This window comes from Rana temporaria, chromosome 12 (assembly GCF_905171775.1).
Source record: "Rana temporaria chromosome 12, aRanTem1.1, whole genome shotgun sequence".
Classification (NCBI taxonomy): domain Eukaryota; kingdom Metazoa; phylum Chordata; class Amphibia; order Anura; family Ranidae; genus Rana; species Rana temporaria.
In genome coordinates, this window is record NC_053500.1 from 46,267,358 (window position 1) to 46,285,449 (window position 18,092).

General features: G+C 43.4%; 1 protein-coding gene across 2 annotated transcripts; it reads left to right on the forward strand.

Annotated features, from left to right (window-relative positions):
* Positions 1-419: 419 nt before the first annotated feature.
* Positions 420-17,349, forward strand: LRRC3C (leucine rich repeat containing 3C). Of its 2 annotated transcripts, none has more exons than XM_040331060.1 (2): positions 420-852; positions 16,283-17,349. In XM_040331060.1, exon 2 carries the CDS (start codon positions 16,367-16,369, stop codon positions 17,147-17,149), a length of 783 nt encoding a protein of 260 aa, XP_040186994.1. In that variant the 5' UTR covers positions 420-852; positions 16,283-16,366; the 3' UTR covers positions 17,150-17,349. The 2 variants fall into 2 exon arrangements, with proteins under 2 accessions (XP_040186994.1, XP_040186995.1); XM_040331061.1 differs by having other exon boundaries at positions 420-848.
* The last annotated feature ends 743 nt before the right edge of the window (positions 17,350-18,092 follow it).

Sequence of the window (18,092 nt, forward strand, 5' to 3'; positions counted from 1 at the left end):
CTGAATCGTTGTCGGAATGTCCGATCGTCTGTACGCGGCATTACAATACAACTTCTCTGCTTTCATTATCTAAAGGACAATTCCTACAAAACAGAGAAGAAATGTAAAGAACTGCTTTTCTGTATGCAGAAGATTGCATACACAAAGTCATCGACCACGCATACATTGACTCTTACTATTACACTTATTGTATTTTACAGAAAGGGTACTAGGCGTAACATTGGACTGCATGCATCTTTGTGGTACCCCGAGAGGCTGCATAAGTGACCAGAGCCTATGCTATTATTCAAGGCTTATCATTCCCATTCCCAGTCCTCGCCTGCCGTGACTGCAGATAAATCATTTACATATCCCCATCAGTTTTAATCCCACTCTTGAAACCTCTATTCTCCATGTTTCTGCTTTTCCTTCCCCCCATAGACTCCTATCCAGTGTCTCCTGTCTTTTCTCCTTATCCACCTCACTCCCTCCCTCCTTCCTTCTCTCGCATCAGGCGGAGTTTCCAATCCCCAGCTGAGAGACCTCATTCTCGTGCAGGAAAACACACACACACAGCTTGTTAGGAAGAGGTGAGGATGGGCCACAGTGGAGAGATCTGTGACTTCCCCTCTGCACTCTAATATTCCCAGCAGGACCTGGGAGGATCAGGCAAAGCTCCTGCTCTCACACCATCTCCTTGGTTGTCAGATGGATGCTCCGTGATCATGACTCCAACTTTCTATCTGCTCAACGCTTGTAGGGAACGAACCGCCTGTTGCTTACGAGTCAATCGGTGGGGACCAAGATCTTGAAGACCTCCGCTCTACTCTGCTTTCCTGGTCTTCTAAAGCTGCACCACAGGAGAAGATGTAGGTAATGCACTTGTTTTTTTACTTATTGGTATCAAGTCGGTCCACTAATTTCATAATTAGGGCATAAAATGTAGACATACGTAAATCATTTTCCATGGAGTACAATATAATCTATTGCTTGATGGGCTGTCTCATAGATGTTATTCCTAGAGAAGGGAATTCCCTTTGCTTGCTTTTAGCTGGCCCTTGGGGCACCATTTCATCCACTGATAACAATAGGACATAGTTTCTCTGATTGACACCAATGTATGGGGCACAATTCCTCCCACTGACACCAACGATGGGGCCCATTTACACCAATAATGAGGCTCAATAATTCTCACTAAAACAAACAATGGGGCATTCTTTTTTTCCCACTGATGCTGGGACCTTTTCTACTGCCACTGGCCACAGTCCGGCCCTCCTAAACTGACGAACAGTAAACTGGCCCTTTGTTTAAAAAGTTTGGAGACCCCTGCCCTAAGGGATTGTTTCAACAGACTAGTCTTTCACGAAAAGAACAATAATGATGTGAACAACCAATACTGATCGTTCCCCAATCCAAGTTATTAGAGTAAAATCTGTTAAAAGCTTATTTCTGATTGGTTATCACACTTTGCTCATCATTTTGATACTCGATTTTCCGTATAACCCCATAAACAAGAGTGGAAAACCCTTGGCAACCAGGAATGACAGTTCTCTCTTCTCTTCCTCTTAAATGACAGTTTGTCTTTTTGCGCCAGGGTACATAAATTAGATTGACAAAGTAATATCTCATTACTATACACAAATAAACGTGCAAAAATACAAATATTCCTCAAGTGTGTAATGATATAAAAACGTAGAAAACGAATGAATAAAATAGGAAAAGGATAAAGTGCATCACAACATAATAAGCATCATATCAAAAATGAGAGCTAAATATAAATATTTTCATTCAATAAGTAAAGTCTATTTGTAAAGTGCATCACAACATAATAAGCATCATATCAAAATAACGGCTAAATATAAATATTTTCATTCAATAAGTAAAGTCCATTTGTAACGTGTATCCCCCCTAAGGGGGATAAAGCGACTGTCCCTGGTGATTGACAATATCTCATTATATAGCTCTGCTTTGATGCAAACTATTCCCCCCCCCCCCTCGCACATTCACACTGAAAATAAGAGTCGTCAATAATCGGAGGAGGCGGATTTGTGTCCGATAAGGTCTTCCCTTTTCATTTGCTGGGAAAATGAAACAAGAAATCTAAATGGTTGCTATGGTTAGCTCCTCATTTTCCTCCCGTTATCATCCTCCTAGGGTGTGCCTTCAGCCGGGGATTCTACACTTAGTAGACTTTATAGATAGAGTATAGGCAAATTTATTAAAGAAGGCTTTCCAATTTAAAAAAATGGTCTGCTATTGAATGTCCAACCCTGTAAACCATTGTTACATGGAACGTTGAGAGTTAATCCTACAGCCAGGAAAAAAAAAAGCAAGCAGCCATCGAACCACTAAATATCCAATTATACATTAATGAATCCATCAAGCTGTCAGTGGTTCCTGGCTATTACAAATCACTGTGATGAACCATAGCAGCTAGGGCTAGGCTATACCCCATGTGTACAAAAAAAATGGAATAAGGAAAGCAGGAAATATCTGGATCCATGACATTGCAGTTGAGGGCTTAATTTAGAATTTGCTAACTAATCAACGGAAGGCCTGCCTCTAACATGCTTTAATAGGTTCCTTATTGATATGCCTACCATCCCCTGTCCGTTGCAGATTCTTCTAGGCTACTCACAGTGGCAGTTGGTGTAAAAACTTCTTCTACATGTTTTCTTCATTAACTCTTCTAGCTCTTTACCGCAGATCCTTTTTAGATTCATCTTCTTTGACACCCTTAACCACTTCAGCCCCGGACCATTTGGCTGGCCAAAGACCAGAGCACTTTTTGCGCTTCGGCACTGCGTTGCTTTAACTGACAATTACGCGGTCGTGCGAAGTGGCTCCCAAACATAATTGACGTCCTTTTTTTCCCATAAATAGAGCTTTCTTTTGGTGGTATTTGATCACCTTTGCAATTTTTATTTTTTGTGCTATAAACAAAAATACAGCGACAATTTTGAATAAAAAGCAATATTTTGTACTTTTTGCTATAATAAATATCCCCATTTTTTTTTTAAGCATTTTTTTTTTCAGTTTAGGCCAATGTGTATTCTTCTACATAGTTTTTCCAAAAAAAATCGCAATAAGCGTATATTGATTGGTTTGCGCAAAAGTTATAGTGTCTACAAAATAGGGTGTCGTTTTATGGCATTTTTATTATTATTATTTTTGTACTTGTTATGGCGGCAATCTGCGATTTTTTTCATGACTGTGACATTATGGCGGACACATCAGACGCTTTTGACACTATTTTCGGACCGTTCACATTTATACAGCGAGCAGTGCTATAAAAATGCACTGATTACTGTGTAAATGACAGTGGAAGTGAAGGGGTTAACCACTAGGGGGCTAGGAAGGGGTCAAGTGTGTCCTAGGGGCGAGTGACATGTCACTGATCGCTGCTTCCAATGAGAGGAAGCAGAGGATCAGTGCACATGTCACCAGGCAGAACAGGGAGATGCCTTGTTTACAAAGGTTCCCCCTGTTCTGCCGTTCTGTGACCCGATCGCGGGACATCGAGTCCGCGGGTCCCGCGGTCACTGTCATGGAGACCGCGGCGGGCACGCGCCCGCTAGGGTGCAGGAATCTAAGCAACATATATATATACCTGCCCGTGCCATTCTGCCAACGTATATCTGTGGTTAAAGGGGTTGTAAAGGTTTGTTTTTTATTTTCTAAATAGGTTCCTTTAAGCTAGTGCATTGTTGGTTCACTTACCTTTTCCTTCAATTTCCCTTCTAAATCTTTTGTTTTCTTTGTCTGAATTTCTCACTTCCTATTCCTCTTCAGTAAGCTGTTCTGACTAACCCCCAGCCAGATGATGGGGGCAAGTTACTGAGGAGAAACAGGAAGTGAGAAATTCAGACAAAGAAAAAAAACATTTAGAAGTGAAATGGAAGGAAAAGGTAAGTGAACCAACAATGCACTAGCTTAAAGGAACCTATTTAGAAAATAAAAAACCTTTACAACCCCTTTAAAGCACTTTCGTAAAGTAGACCTTCCTGTATTTTGAGAAGTCTGCATGAATAGATTCATAACATCATGGCATGTCACAATGAAGATATTATTAGGGTATTTTTACTCAAAGTGGGGCATAATATTGCTTGCGTGGGGGAATTTTGCACTTCCCTGACCCATGCACTCGGTGCATAGCATGCTCCTGACCCCTACACTTCCTGTGTTTTATGCCCCTGAGTGAGTGAGAAACTTATATAGCGCAACACATGCGAACTGAATCACCTCTGGGCTTCTGCACTCTGTGCATTATGTACATCCAAACCCTGTACTCTCTGCATTAACACTCCTAAACCTTGAACTCTGCATTATGTATTCTGACCACTACACTCTCCATGTTATGTACCCTTGACCCCTACACGCTGTGTGTTACATACTCCTGACCCCTACACTCTCCATGTTATGTACCCTTGACCCCTACACGCTGTGTGTTACATACTCCTGACCCCTACAATCTGTGCATTAGGCACTCCTGACCCTTGCACTCTGCGTTATGTACTCCTGCATTCTGTGTAGGGTTCCGGGACCCATACCGAGCATTTGTGCGAGTACTTGTACTTGTACAAATGCTCCCAATGCCTGACCCGATACTTGGTCGACAGCGAGTGGACTCTGGGCGGAGAGGGCAGGCGGCATCAGTAGGCGGATCTGGCCACCTCAGTAGGCGGAGCGGGCGAATGGATTCAGTGGGCGGGGAGGGCGGGCGGCGTCAGTAGGCAGATCGGGTGGAGTGGGCGGGCGGCCCCAGTAGGCAGAGCGGTCCCTGTTATCTTGGCACACGCTGCACTTGGCCACAGTAAGCCATCAGCTGACATCTTGTTACACCCAGCCCATGTAGTTCGAGCTGGGTGTAACAAGATGTCTGCTGATACTTACTGATGCCGAGTGCAGGGTGTACCCAGATGGGCGCTGCAGCATAGCATTTACTCATGTCCTTTATTGCTGCATTTCAGAGCCTGCCCATAAGTGCCAGCCACCTGTCAGTGCCATCAGTGCCCATAAGTGCCACCTATCAGTGTCATCTAACAGTGCCAGCCACCTATCAGTGCCCATAACTGCCGCCTATCAGTGCCAGCCACCTGTCAGTGCCATCAGTGCCCATAACTGCTGCCCATCAGTGCCAGCCACCTGTCAGTGCCATCAGTGCCCATAAGTGCTATCTATCAGTGCCACCTGTCAGTGACACCCATCAGTGCCAGCCACCTGTCAGTGCCAGTGCCTATAGGTGCCATCTATCAGTCCCCATCAGTCAGTGCCACCTATCAGTATCAGTCAGTGCCACCTATCAGTGCCCATCAGTCAAACTGTCACATTGGCATGGCATTAAAAATAAGTATCGGTAATCGGTATCCGCGAGTAAATGAAAAAAAGTATCGGTACTTGTACTCGGTCCTAAAAAAGTAGTATCGGGACTACCCTAATTCTGTGTTTTACATATACCTGACCATTACACTCAATGCATAACGTGCTCCTGACCCCTGTACTTTCTGACCCCTGTACTTTCTGTGATATATATTTTCCTGACTTCTGCACTCTGTGCATTATGTATTTCCAACCCCTCTACTCTCTCCATTACATACTCCTGAAACCTGCACTCTGTGCATTATGTACTTTTGACCACTAATGTGTGTTATGCACTCCTGACCCCTGCACTCTCCATGTTATGCACCCTTAAACCCTTGACTCTGTGTTACTTACTCCTGACCCCTACACTCTGTGTGTTAAAGGGTCACTAAAGGAATTTTTTTTTTTAGCTAAATAGCTTCCTTTACCTTGCTGCAGTCCTGGTTTCATGTGCTCATGGTTCGTTTTTGCTTTGATGTTGCTGTAAATCCTCTCTGTTCTGGACACTTCCTGGTTGCCTGTTTCCTGATAACCACAGTACTGGGAGATTTCTCACGGTGGTCACTAATCAAGGAGCTGTGTGTAAAACGAAACTGGATTGGTGCTGAGGAGTTTTAGACAAAGTATCACTGCTCTCTATTGGCTGACTGCCCTCTAGTGGCTCTCTGTACATCAGAGAACCAGCAAACAACAGCAAAAACGAAACTACACTGCAGGCACATTATATGATTGTTTTTTTATCTATTTTTAATCATTTTTAAAAGGAATCAGTTAACTATTATGTCTCTGTGCCCTGTAAACAGTCATTTCAGCTAAAAAAAAAATTTCCTTTAGTGACCCTTTAAGCACTCCTGACCCTTGCACTGTCTTACGTTACGTACTCCTGGCCCCTGCCTTCTGTGCGTTACTCACTCGTGACCCCTGCACTTTTGGTGTTACATACCTCTGACTCCTGCACCCTGTGCTTTACACATTCCAGATGCCTGCACTCTGTGCATTATGTACTTCTGTCCCCTGTATTACATTTTTTAGTGTACCTATTGCAGGCATACACTGACTTTAAGATCCATTGAACAAGAAAATGGCCCTTTTATAGAGTTCTTCTCTTTGGTGCCACAAAATCTGAAGTGTGCCATTTTGTGAGGCAGCAGAGTGGTGTAGTGGTTAGCATTTTCGCCCAGCAGCAAAAGCATTGCTGGTTCAAATCCCAAACATGACACTAGCTGTCACGTACCTTGAGGATGAGCCCGACATGCAGGAAGTGGCAGTCGTTACTCCTCTGATCCCGGGACCCCTGGTAGAGAGGACAGGGGGAACGGAAATGCAGAGTCACACAAGCGCCAGGAGAGACGCTGATGCAGGGGCTGGATGATGCTTCTGCGGAGTCTGAGAAAGTCTCTGGATGACAGGTGCAGGCTGGCAGGTAACAGACCTGAAGCAGCGGCACTGGAACAGCAGGCGACAGCCGGAGGGGAAGGTGTCCCGTAGATCAGGCAGCAACACGTCCCAGAAGACAGTAAGGAGTCCCAGAAGACAGCGAGGAGCAGGACCAGCCAATCTAGCACAGGTAAGGCCAAGGTAGTAGAGAGGTCGTCAAGCCGGGTCGGCAACAGGCGGACAGCAGAGTACCAGGGATGAGGCAAAGGGATGGTCAGAGCAAGCCGAGGTCAGGGCAGGCGGAAAACAGGATCAACAGGAACAAGCCGGGTATCGGGATCAGGATCAGGCAGGGGTAACAGGTACTGGTAGTCTCAGGAAACGATGTAGACCGGACAGCAAGAGGCCAGGCTCTCAGGACACTTTAAGTACCCCGTTTTGGCGCCAGATTGACGCCTGCACGTGCCCGCGCCCCGTTAACGCCGGTGCCCGCGCCCGCAGCGGTACCGTAAACGCGCGTGCACGAGCGCCATTGCCGCGATTGCGCGCGCCGATGCGCCGCTAGCGCCATCTGGTGGCCGAGGTAATTCGTGACATTGCCCCCTCCAATGGGCAGCCTCCGGATGCCCGACCGAGATATCTCCAGTGGATGGAAGTCTTTAAATGACTGGATTAGTCTTTCAGCATGTATGTTGTCCTCCGGTTCCCATGAATTTTCCTCTGGCCCATACCCCTTCCATTTAACGAGGAACTGAATTTGGTTGCGTCTTTTCCTGCAGTCCAGGATGGATTCCACCTCAAATTCCTCCTCACCGTTGACTAATACCGGTTCTGGAGGACCAGTATCTCGTTCAGGAAAGGGGTTGGGAACATCTGGTTTAAGCAAAGCAACATGGAAGACCGGATGAATCCGGAAGGTTTCCGGTAAGTCAAGTTCGTAGGCTACCTCATTTATTTTCCTCTTAACAGAAAAGGGACCCACGAACTTAGGACCTAGTTTTTTCGTGGGGCATGCAAGCCTTAAATTTAGAGTGGACAAGTAAACTTTGGTTCCGGGCTCTAGGTTGAGTTCCCCTCTTCTTCTTTTGTCAAAGATCTCCCTATTACGTTCCTGTGTTTTAGTCATTGTTTCCTGCAGGATCCTGTTATTTGTGTTAAAGAAATATAAAGTCTCCTGGACGGCGGGTACCGTACTCTCCGGAACAGAATTGGACAGGAACAATGGATGGAAACCGTAGTTCACATAAAGGGGAGACTGTTTGGTGTGAATGGAGTTATTATAAGCGAACTCCGCCAAGGGCAGCAGGGACACCCAATCTTCTTGAGAGAAGGAGGCGAAGCAGCGGAGATACTGTTCAAGCGTCTGGTTCGTTCTCTCCGTCTGCCCATTTGACTGTGGGTGGTACGCTGATAAAAAAGACAAGCCGATCTTGAGACTACTGCAGAGTGCCCTCCAGAACCTGGAAGTGAACTGCACCCCTCGATCGGACACGATGTCCGCAGGGATGCCGTGGAGCCTAACAATTTCCCTGATGAAAACGTTGGCCGTTTCCGGGGCAGAGGGTGTGCCCTTCAAAGGAATGAAGTGTGCCATCTTTGAGAGCCTGTCCACTACTACAAAGATAGTGGTGAAGCCCTCTGATGGGGGAAGTTCCACGATGAAGTCCATGGAGATCATTCTCCATGGTCTTTCTGGTACTGGTAACGGTTTAAGGAGTCCCCAGGCTCTGAGCTTGCTCCCTTTGTTTCGAATGCACGTAGTGCACGACTCCACATAGTCCTTACAGTCCTTCAGAAGAGCCTGTAAAAGAATATGTATCGGCCTAAACTGAGGAATTTTTTTTTTATATACAGGTGGTTCTCAAAAAATTAGCATATTGTGATAAAGTTCATTATTTTCTGTAATGTACTGATAAACATTAGACTTTCATATATTTTAGATTCATTACACACAACTGAAGTAGTTCAAGCCTTTTTATTGTTTTAATATTGATGATTTTGGCATACAGCTCATGAAAACCCTAAATTCCTATCTCAAATAATTAGCATATCATGAAAAGGTTCTCTAAACGAGCTCTTAACCTAATCATCTGAATCAACTAATTAACTCTAAACACCTGCAAAAGATTCCTGAGGCTTCTCAAATTTTTTGAGAACCACCTGTATATATTTTTGGGCGATATTTATTATAGCAAAAAGTAAAAAAAATATTGCTTTTTTTTCAGAATTGTCGCTCTATTTTTGTTTATAACGCAGGTGATCAAATACCAGCAAAAGAAAGCTCTATTTGTGGGGAAAAAGGAAGTCAATTTTGTTTGGGAGCCACGTCGCACGATGGCGCAATTGTCAGTTAAAGCGATGCAGTGCCGAATCGCAAAAAAAGGCCCGGTCATTTGGCAGCCAAATGGTCCGAGGCTGAAGTGGTTAAACCACACCTGAATTCTTCCTCAGGAGAACGCCATTCATGTACCCATTATGCCAATGTTAAATAGGATAGGATACAATGTCCCACCTTCCTTTTTTTTGCCTTCCTTTTGATGTTACGCTCTTATTGTTTTTTTCTCTTTTATTTAACTCTCATTTCCCCTTCTCCTTTTCCTTGTTGGTTCTTACACTCTAATTCTCTTTCCAGCTGCCAATTCTAAATGTCATCTTATTTTTATTATTCGCCTTCCCTCGTGCTGTGGAAAATTCAGAGTAGGCACGCAAAGCTACATCAAGCCTACTTATAATAAACATTTTATTGCTTTGGATAAATATTATTGGCTCTATCAAGGCCCAATTCCAAACCTTTTTAGATTTGAGGTGAGGCCAATCAAACTGGATGGGCCCATTTGCATGGTGATTATCTTGCAATTTATTTTTTATTTTTTTATTATTATAGTCTTGCAATATTTTTACTTGGCAACTAAATCATTACAGCAACCCTTTTTTTTATTAATATTTACAGAAACGGTTGAAAAAAAAAAATAGAATCATTAGGTTTATAAATAGCAGTGCACGATCAATGAACATGGACTCTGGTTAAGTCTTTCCCTGGAGACCCAGTCATTTCACCATTGGGCATCACAAGCACATCAGAGGTGAAGCCAGGTTGTCAATTATAGTCGGCATGTTACATCTGTCCTTTCTGTGATTATCATATGTCACTGCCCTTTGTATATGTTAGTGGCCAGGGAGAGTGGTTAGAGAAGACAAGGGTTTACCCGGAGACTGTTTCATTGTAGAGTAGTTTTACAAATTGAAAGTCATTTTGGTACAGCTTTTTTAGTAAATAAACAAAACTTTATTTTCAAACTTTTATTTTTTATTACAAATGGAATAACAAGAACTGGATATGTTAAAGCGGGAGTTCACCCTAAAAAAAAAAATGTAACATTAGATTGAGGCTCATTTTGTCTAGGGAATCGGCTAGTTTTTTTTAAAATCGAAGCTGTACTTACCGGTTTAGAGAGCGATCTTCTCCGCCGCTTCCGGGTATGGGTCTTCGGGACTGGGCGTTCCTATTTTGATTGACAGTCTTCCGACGGTCGCATCCATCGCGTCACGAGTAGCCGAAAGAAGCCGAACGTCGGTGCGGCTCTATACGGCGCCTGCGCACCGACGTTCGGCTACTTTCGGAAAATCGTGATGCGATGGATGCGACCGTCGGAAGCCTGTCGGAAGACTGTCAATCAAAATAGGAACGCCCAGTCCCGCAGCCCATACCCGGAAGCGGCGGAGAAGATCGCTTTCTAAAACGGTAAGTACGGCATTGATTTAAAAAATCAATCTAAGGTTAAAAATTTACATTTCCGGGTGAACCTCCACTTTAAAAACATTCCCACTATACATAAGAACAGGTAACCCCCCCCCCCCCCTTTCTTGTACAATAATGTAAAAGCTTCCTGCCAATATGCATTTTCAGTTATTGACAATGATGATCCAGAAGCATATATTGGGATTGTGTATTTTTGGGAGACCGTGATTTGCAACACTTCCTTACGTAAAGATGCTGCTGGTGAAGAAACACTTTGGGGTTGATCTGGTGGAATTGTGCATGGTAGCCAATCAGCTTCTAACTTCAGCTTGTCCAAAAAAAAAATAGAAGCTGATTGGTTTCTATACAGGGCAGCACTCTGGTTTTAGTAAATCAATCCCCATTGTGATGATCCAGAAGCAGCAGAAAGAGTGTTTCTGGAATGAGAACTCTGAGGCCTCGTACACACGACTGTTTTTCTCGACAAAATCCATCAAGAATATTGGTGGCAGAGCTTTTTTGCCGAGGAAAACGGCCGTGTGTATGTTTTTCGTCGAGAAAACTGTCATGGATCTCGAAGAGAAAAAAAGAGAACATGTTGGCCTCGTACACACGACGAGGAAATTGAGACTCCCGACGAGAAAAAAGAGAACATGTTCTCTTTTTTTCTCGTCGAGATCCATGACAGTTTTCTCGACGAATTACATACACACGACTGTTTTCTTTGGCATAAAAGCTCTGCCACCAATTGTCTTGATGGATTTTGTCGAGGAAAACGGTCGTGTGTACATGGCCGTTTTCTTTTTTTCTCGTCGGGAGTCTCAATTTCCTCGTCGTGTTTCTCGTCGGGCTGGTTTACGACGAGAAACACGTTTGTGTGTATGCTTAGAAACCCGCGCATGCTCAGAATAAAGTATGAGACGGGAGAGCACCTTCGGTAAAAGTATTGTTCGTAATGGAGATCAGGGCCGCTGTTAGGAATCATGGGGCCCCGTACAGCCTACCAGACAGGGCCCCCCCCCCACACACACACATACCCGACGGTATTCTATACACTATTTCCACAAAAAAATACATTCTTAGTGGACACAAATGCCACCCCGATTCCCCCTCCTAGTACACATTTCCCCTGGCTGCACAATTCCCCCAATCCCTCCTATTAGCACCGAATTCCCTCATCGGCTCCTGGTACACAATCACCCACATCTCCCCTCCCAGCACAAATCTTCTTTCATCAATCCCTCTCCTAGTGGTCCCCCCCTATCAGCGGCCCTGATGGAGATAGCACATTCGTCACGCTGTAACAGACTGAAAAGCGCAAATCGTCTCTTACCAAACTTTTACTTAACGCGCAGTAACATGAGATTAGCAAAAGCAGCCCCAAGGGTTGTGCCAGTGGAATCGAACTTCCCCTTTATAGTGCAGTTGTACGTCACCGCGTTTGAGAACGACGAGATTTGGTCTTGACAGTGTGTACGCAAAGAAAGCTTGACAAGATTCTCGACAAGCCTGACAAGAACCTCGTCGAGGAAAACAACGTTTCATTTATGACAAGATTATCGGTCGTATGACAAAATTCATTCTGGTCCTCATCATTTCATTCCATAAAGTATTTTTTAGTGTCTTTAGGGCACCTTTTGTCATCCTTGCAGCATTTGGAAAATAATATTTCTTCTAACAATATTTACAAATTGCAACTTTGCTCTCAGAAAAGAGAATCCAATTTACTGATCAGGCTATAGGTAAATATTTTGTTGTAATAGTGGAGAACATTAATAGGAATCATTTTAAGGTTAAATGAAATAAACTAATTTTTCAGTCCAATTTACCTGTGAATTAAGGCCTGAGAGGACTGAAACTATCATCTACTATATTGCAACAATCCCCCAACTGTAGGAGGTACAAGATAGAGCCCACAAGCAAACTAAACTGGGGCTTTGCCCCAGCAGTCCCCCCTAGCGGCAGAAATACATATTTCTCTTGTTTGAGAACTGCATTAAGAAGTACAGTGTTACTTGAACTGTATTCCAGGATTTGCTTGTCTTCAGTGGAGAGAACTTGCAATATTTTAAGACGTTACATGTTATATAGTTTGAATGCCATGTTATAGATATATTACTTATTGTAAAAGAACATATTACACACATTTATTTTCCAAATTTCCTAGAAACAAAACGGCTTTGAAAAAAAAACGTATTTTTTCCCCCACGTTTTCATTTTTTTCCAGGCGTTCCCATCTCCAGTTGTCAGCACTGGACTGAAGAACTTGAAAAAATGCTATGACAGAAACACCCAACACGTTTCAAAATACAAATTTATTTTTTCTTCCTCCACCAACTGTGGAATTTCATATTACACAGTATGTATTTCAAAAAGCGTTTTCACAACATTTATTAAGTTATTCAGTCCAGTGTTGACGTCAGATGTAGGAATATCTCACTTTATTGGTTCTTACTGTGATGTTGTACATTATATGAATGAACAGTTGTAACCAATCTGCATGGTTTTATTTGTTTTGAAAATTTTGTACAAATAAAGATCGCAGACATTTAAGTACTTTGTTTATATAATTGCGTTGCTGTAAAGTCCCACAAACAAAAGGGGTTTATTGTACTATATGTACTGTATGGGCATGATGGCAACATAAAATGTAAGCATCCTATCTGATTTATTAATGTCTAGTCTTTGGCAAGGGCTTGTTGAGGCAACAATTGGCCCATGTATGAGCTCTGAGGGCTTGTTGAGGCAACAATTGGCCCATGTATGGGCTCTGAGGGCTTGTTGAGGCAACAATTGGCCCATGTATTGGCTCTGAGGGCTTGTTGAGGCAACAATTGGCCCATGTATGGGCTCTGAGGGCTTGTTGAGGCAACAATTGGCCCATGTATGGGCTCTGAGGGCTTGTTGAGGCAACAATTGGCCCATGTATGGGCTCTAAGGGCTTGTTGAGGCAACAATTGGCCCATGTATGGGCTCTGAGGGCTTGTTGAGGCAACCATTGGCCCATGTATGGGCTCTGAGGGCTTGTTGAGGCAACAATTGGCCCATGTATGGGCTCTGAGGGCTTGTTGAGGCAACAATTGGCCCATGTATGGGCTCTAAGGGCTTGTTGAGGCAACAATTGGCCCATGTATGGGCTCTGAGGGCTTGTTGAGGCAACAATTGGCCCATGTATGGGCTCTGAGGGCTTGTTGAGGCAACAATTGGCCCATGTATGGGCTCTGAGGGCTTGTTGAGGCAACAATTGGCCCATGTATGGGCTCTGAGGGCTTGTTGAGGCAACAATTGGCCCATGTATGAGCTCTAAGGGCTTGTTGAGGCAACAATTGGCCCGTGTATGGGCTCCAAGGGCTTGTTGAGGCAACATGGGAGCTGAAGCAGCTAACTGCTTTACTGCTTTGCTTTCTCCTTATGAATGACAGGCTTCATTTATCTTGATGGATAAATGGAGCTGCTATTCAGTCACAGCTTGCCCGAGAACAGGATCAATTATCAGTGTACATAGAGATACATTTCCTGACCAATAATGCTCACCCTACATTTAGCCCTGCAAGTAAGTTGCTGTATATATAATGTTCTGCTGGTGAAGAACTGCAGGATGCTAATCACCAGACATACCAATTGGTTAGTAAAACTTCAGAGGGGTGAATCAAGGCTTTGTTTTGGTTATGTAATATAAAATCTACCTCTACATAATCATGTTGTCAGTTGCCGCTGGTGCTTGAAAATACTTAATATATATTTCCCCTCTTGGAAAAGAAATGTCTAGTCAAATCACAGTATAGGAAAATAATTGTATCTCACGCATATGGCAGACAAAAGAAGGGACACAGCTTAACTGGAAGTGCTCAGAGTATATGAAAAAGCATATGTTCTGATCTTTGTGTATTAGGAGGAGGTGAAAGGTACCTGTGTATTTACAAAAGAGAGGTTTCCTGATGTCTGTGTATTAGGAGAGGGGTGGCCTGATAACTGTATCTGTGTATTAGGAGACATGAAGAAGTATGTGCCCTTACATTTGTTTATTAGGAGGAGAGGAGAGGTAAGTATCCTGACATCTGTGTGTAGGCAGGCACAGTCTGTATCTCCACGGAAGATGGCACTCAACCGCCGCGACAATGCAGATGAGAGAACATTGAGAGAAGCTGGGAAGCTGGGTTTCTCTATGACTTCCGGTTGGGAGCACATGCACCATGTGACCCTGGAGTCCATATTGGATCAAGCAGAGTCTATTTAAGTCTCTGACCCTTGGGTTTGGCACGTTTTATGTGAGTAGACAGGGTGAGGACAGGTTCATCCATCTGTCAAGGAGAGTGCCAGTGATAGGGAGAGGTTCATGAGAAATAGGGAGAGAGCAGGGACAATGTCTACCTTCTAGGAAGCTACTCTTCTGGGTCGGCCTGGCCAGGCCGCAGTTCACTCCTCGTGACAGACGTGGTTGGAATCCCTTGTCTTCAGACTGCTGTCTCCCTGCTGCACAATTCTAAGTGGCACTGGACAAGTAATCTTCCCTGCTGGACCTGTTTGTACTGTTAACTTGCTGTTGCAATACAACGTTCTATGCAAATGGGGACTCTGTGTGTTTACTGCTTACCATACCACACTGCAGCCAACACGTGTATTAGGAGAAGGGGAGAGGTAAGTGTCCTCACATCTGTGTATTAGGGGCAGGGTTGCCAACTGCCAGTAAATTTACTGACAGTTTGTAAAAATCAGTGATTGTTTTACAACTGCCAGTAAATATCAAGGACTGATTTCTTGCTGTGTTGACTTTTTAGGTATTGTCAGTGTTTCCATATCATGTTTATATTGTTCAAATATTCACCGTGTTAGTTTTCAATAGGAGTTCTGTAATTTCTCAGGTTGCCAGTAAAAAAAATGTGTTCCGCCAGTAAATTTTTCATGTTTTGTCAGTAAAAAATGCTGCGGGAGGTTGGCAACCCTGATTAGGGGGAGGGAAGAGGTATATGTCTGGGTATCTTTATATTAGTATGAGAGGGAAGGTACTTGTAATCATATCTGCATTAGGAGATAGGGAGAGATATCAATATCTTAAGACGAGTGGAAAGGTATACATTCTTATATCAATGCATTATGAAGAGTGGAGAGTTATATGTCCTGATATCCTTGCATTAGAAGGATGGAAGAAGTATGTGTCTTTATGTCAATTCATTAGGAAAAGTGGAGACATATGTGTCCTGATACCGATAGAAGGATGGGAGAGGTATGTGTCCTTATATCAGTGTATTAGGAAGAGTGGAGGGGTATGTTTTCTGATATCAATGCATTAAAAGAATGGAAGAGGTATGTGTCCTTATATCAGTGTATTAGGAAGAGTGGAGAGGTATGTGTCCTTATATGAGTGCATTAGGAAGAGTGGATAGGTATGTGTTCCGATATCAATGCATTAGAAGAATGAGAGAGGTATGTGTCCTTATAACAGTGCATTAGGAAGAGTGGAGAGGTATGTGTTCTGATATTAATGCATTAGAAGGATGGGAGAGGTATGTGTCCTTATAGCAGTGCATTAGGAAGAATGACGAGGTATGTGTCCTGATATCAATGCATTATGAGGAGGCGTGACATATGTGTCCTGATATCAATGCATTAAAAGGAGGCGTGACATATGTGTCCTGATATCATTGCCTTAGGAGGAGGTGTGACATATGTGCCCTGATATCAATGCATTAGGAAGAGTGGAGAGGTCCATATATCATTGCATTGAAATGATGGAACTAGTATGTGTCCTAATATCTTGTAATGTAATTTTGCCTGTGTAATATCATGCATGCTACTATACTTACTCTTTGGTTTTCTTTGTTGCAGGCATCATATGAACACCCAATAATCCCAAAGTCCAGAGCCTCATCTTTCCAACCACCTCTCTCTTGAGTATGCTGCTGGCCGGCCATGCCTTTCTTGGACTGGTACCTCCGGCGCTCATTAGCAACATGGCTATTGTTACACAGCTTGGTCCTTATGTCCCTCTGCTTCCAGTCAGCTACGACTTTCCCCAAGGGCTGTCATGCCTCCCAAGAGGATGGCTACAAGACTTTGCGTTGCAGCAATGCTCAGCTTACAGAAGTACCCAAAGACATTCCCAATGACACCAACAGACTGTACCTAGACTTCAATCAGATCACCTACCTCCCATCAGATTCTTTCCGCAATCTCCCTGTTCTTATGGAGCTAGACCTGTCCCACAATTTCCTGGGTCGTTTGGATGTTACAGCTTTCAGGAGCTTAAGTGACCATTTACACTCCTTAGACCTGTCTTCCAACAAACTAGTGTCTGTCAACAAGGAGGTCTTTGCTAACCTGAAAGCAAGAACAAATCTTTCTGGCAACCCCTGGATGTGTGACTGTGATCTTCAAGAACTCATAAGGATGGTAGAGTTGGACCCCAGTTCCTCTAGTGGAATTGTGTGTGCCAGTTCTGTACTGGAGGAACATGCTGGCAAGCCCTTCCTTCAGGTGGTCAAAGATATTGACCTGTGCAATGCTTATAAGAAAACCACGGACGTGGCCATGCTTGTCACAATGTTTGGTTGGTTTGCCATGGTCATTTCCTACTTGGTGTATTATGTACGTCAAAACCAGGAGGATGCTCGACGTCATCTGGAGTACCTTAAATCCCTGCCCAGCAAGCAGAAGAACACAGAGGAGCCCTCAACACTAAGCACTGTGGTTTGACCTGGGGACAGAGCATAGGACTTTATATTTATGGACAGGTCACTCAGATAAAGTGTAAACTTATTTTATCTTTTGCTATTTACAACTTTACTACTTTTTGGCTTAAATTTCCTCCTATTGAAACATCCAGGTGGGAAAAAAGAATAGCGATTGATGAATTGGTTTGTACAGTCCATATCACTTTTTTTAGTAAGGATGATCCTTGAAGAACACCTAGCTTATGTAAACTGAAAATGGTATAATCTAGACATGGAATAAATGAAATGTCAGAGTGAGCTGAAAGAAAATGAAAAAACAAAAAACTACTGGGCATATTATGGCCATAAATGTTCTGGTTCCCCTCTCATCAAGCTTCCCAATGCGACTCTAGGGCAAGTTAGGGGTACATTAGGAAGTACTGTAGTAACATCAATTACACCCCATCGTTGGCATCAATGGAAGAAATATTGCACTATTGCTGTTGTCAATAGTTGGAATTATGCCCCATTGTTTGTTTCAGTGGGAGGAATAGTGTATTGTATCAGTGGGAGGAAAAGTAAACGCCCAAGTTTGGAAACCACTGGTTTAAATCATCCAAAACTTGATAAAGCAGATTCGTTACTGCAACATACTATACAGGATGCTTTTTGCCTTACTAAAGAAGCCTCTTCTACACTATTCCCTTCATAAACAGAATAAAACCGTAATTATACCCTGAGTTAATACTGATGCATACTACAGGTACAGATTACCCCACAGCAAAGCACTCAAATCATAAATTATTACTAAGGCATTTCTTTAAGCAATCATCGTTCACTGACCTGACCACATTAAAGCTAAACTCTGGGATCAGCAAATTTTGCCTAAATACAAGAGACATGTGTATTCCTACTTGAATCTTGGTGGCTTTGTGCACTTTTTCCTTATCTGAGCAATTACCCAGCTTGAAACTGCCTCTGCACAG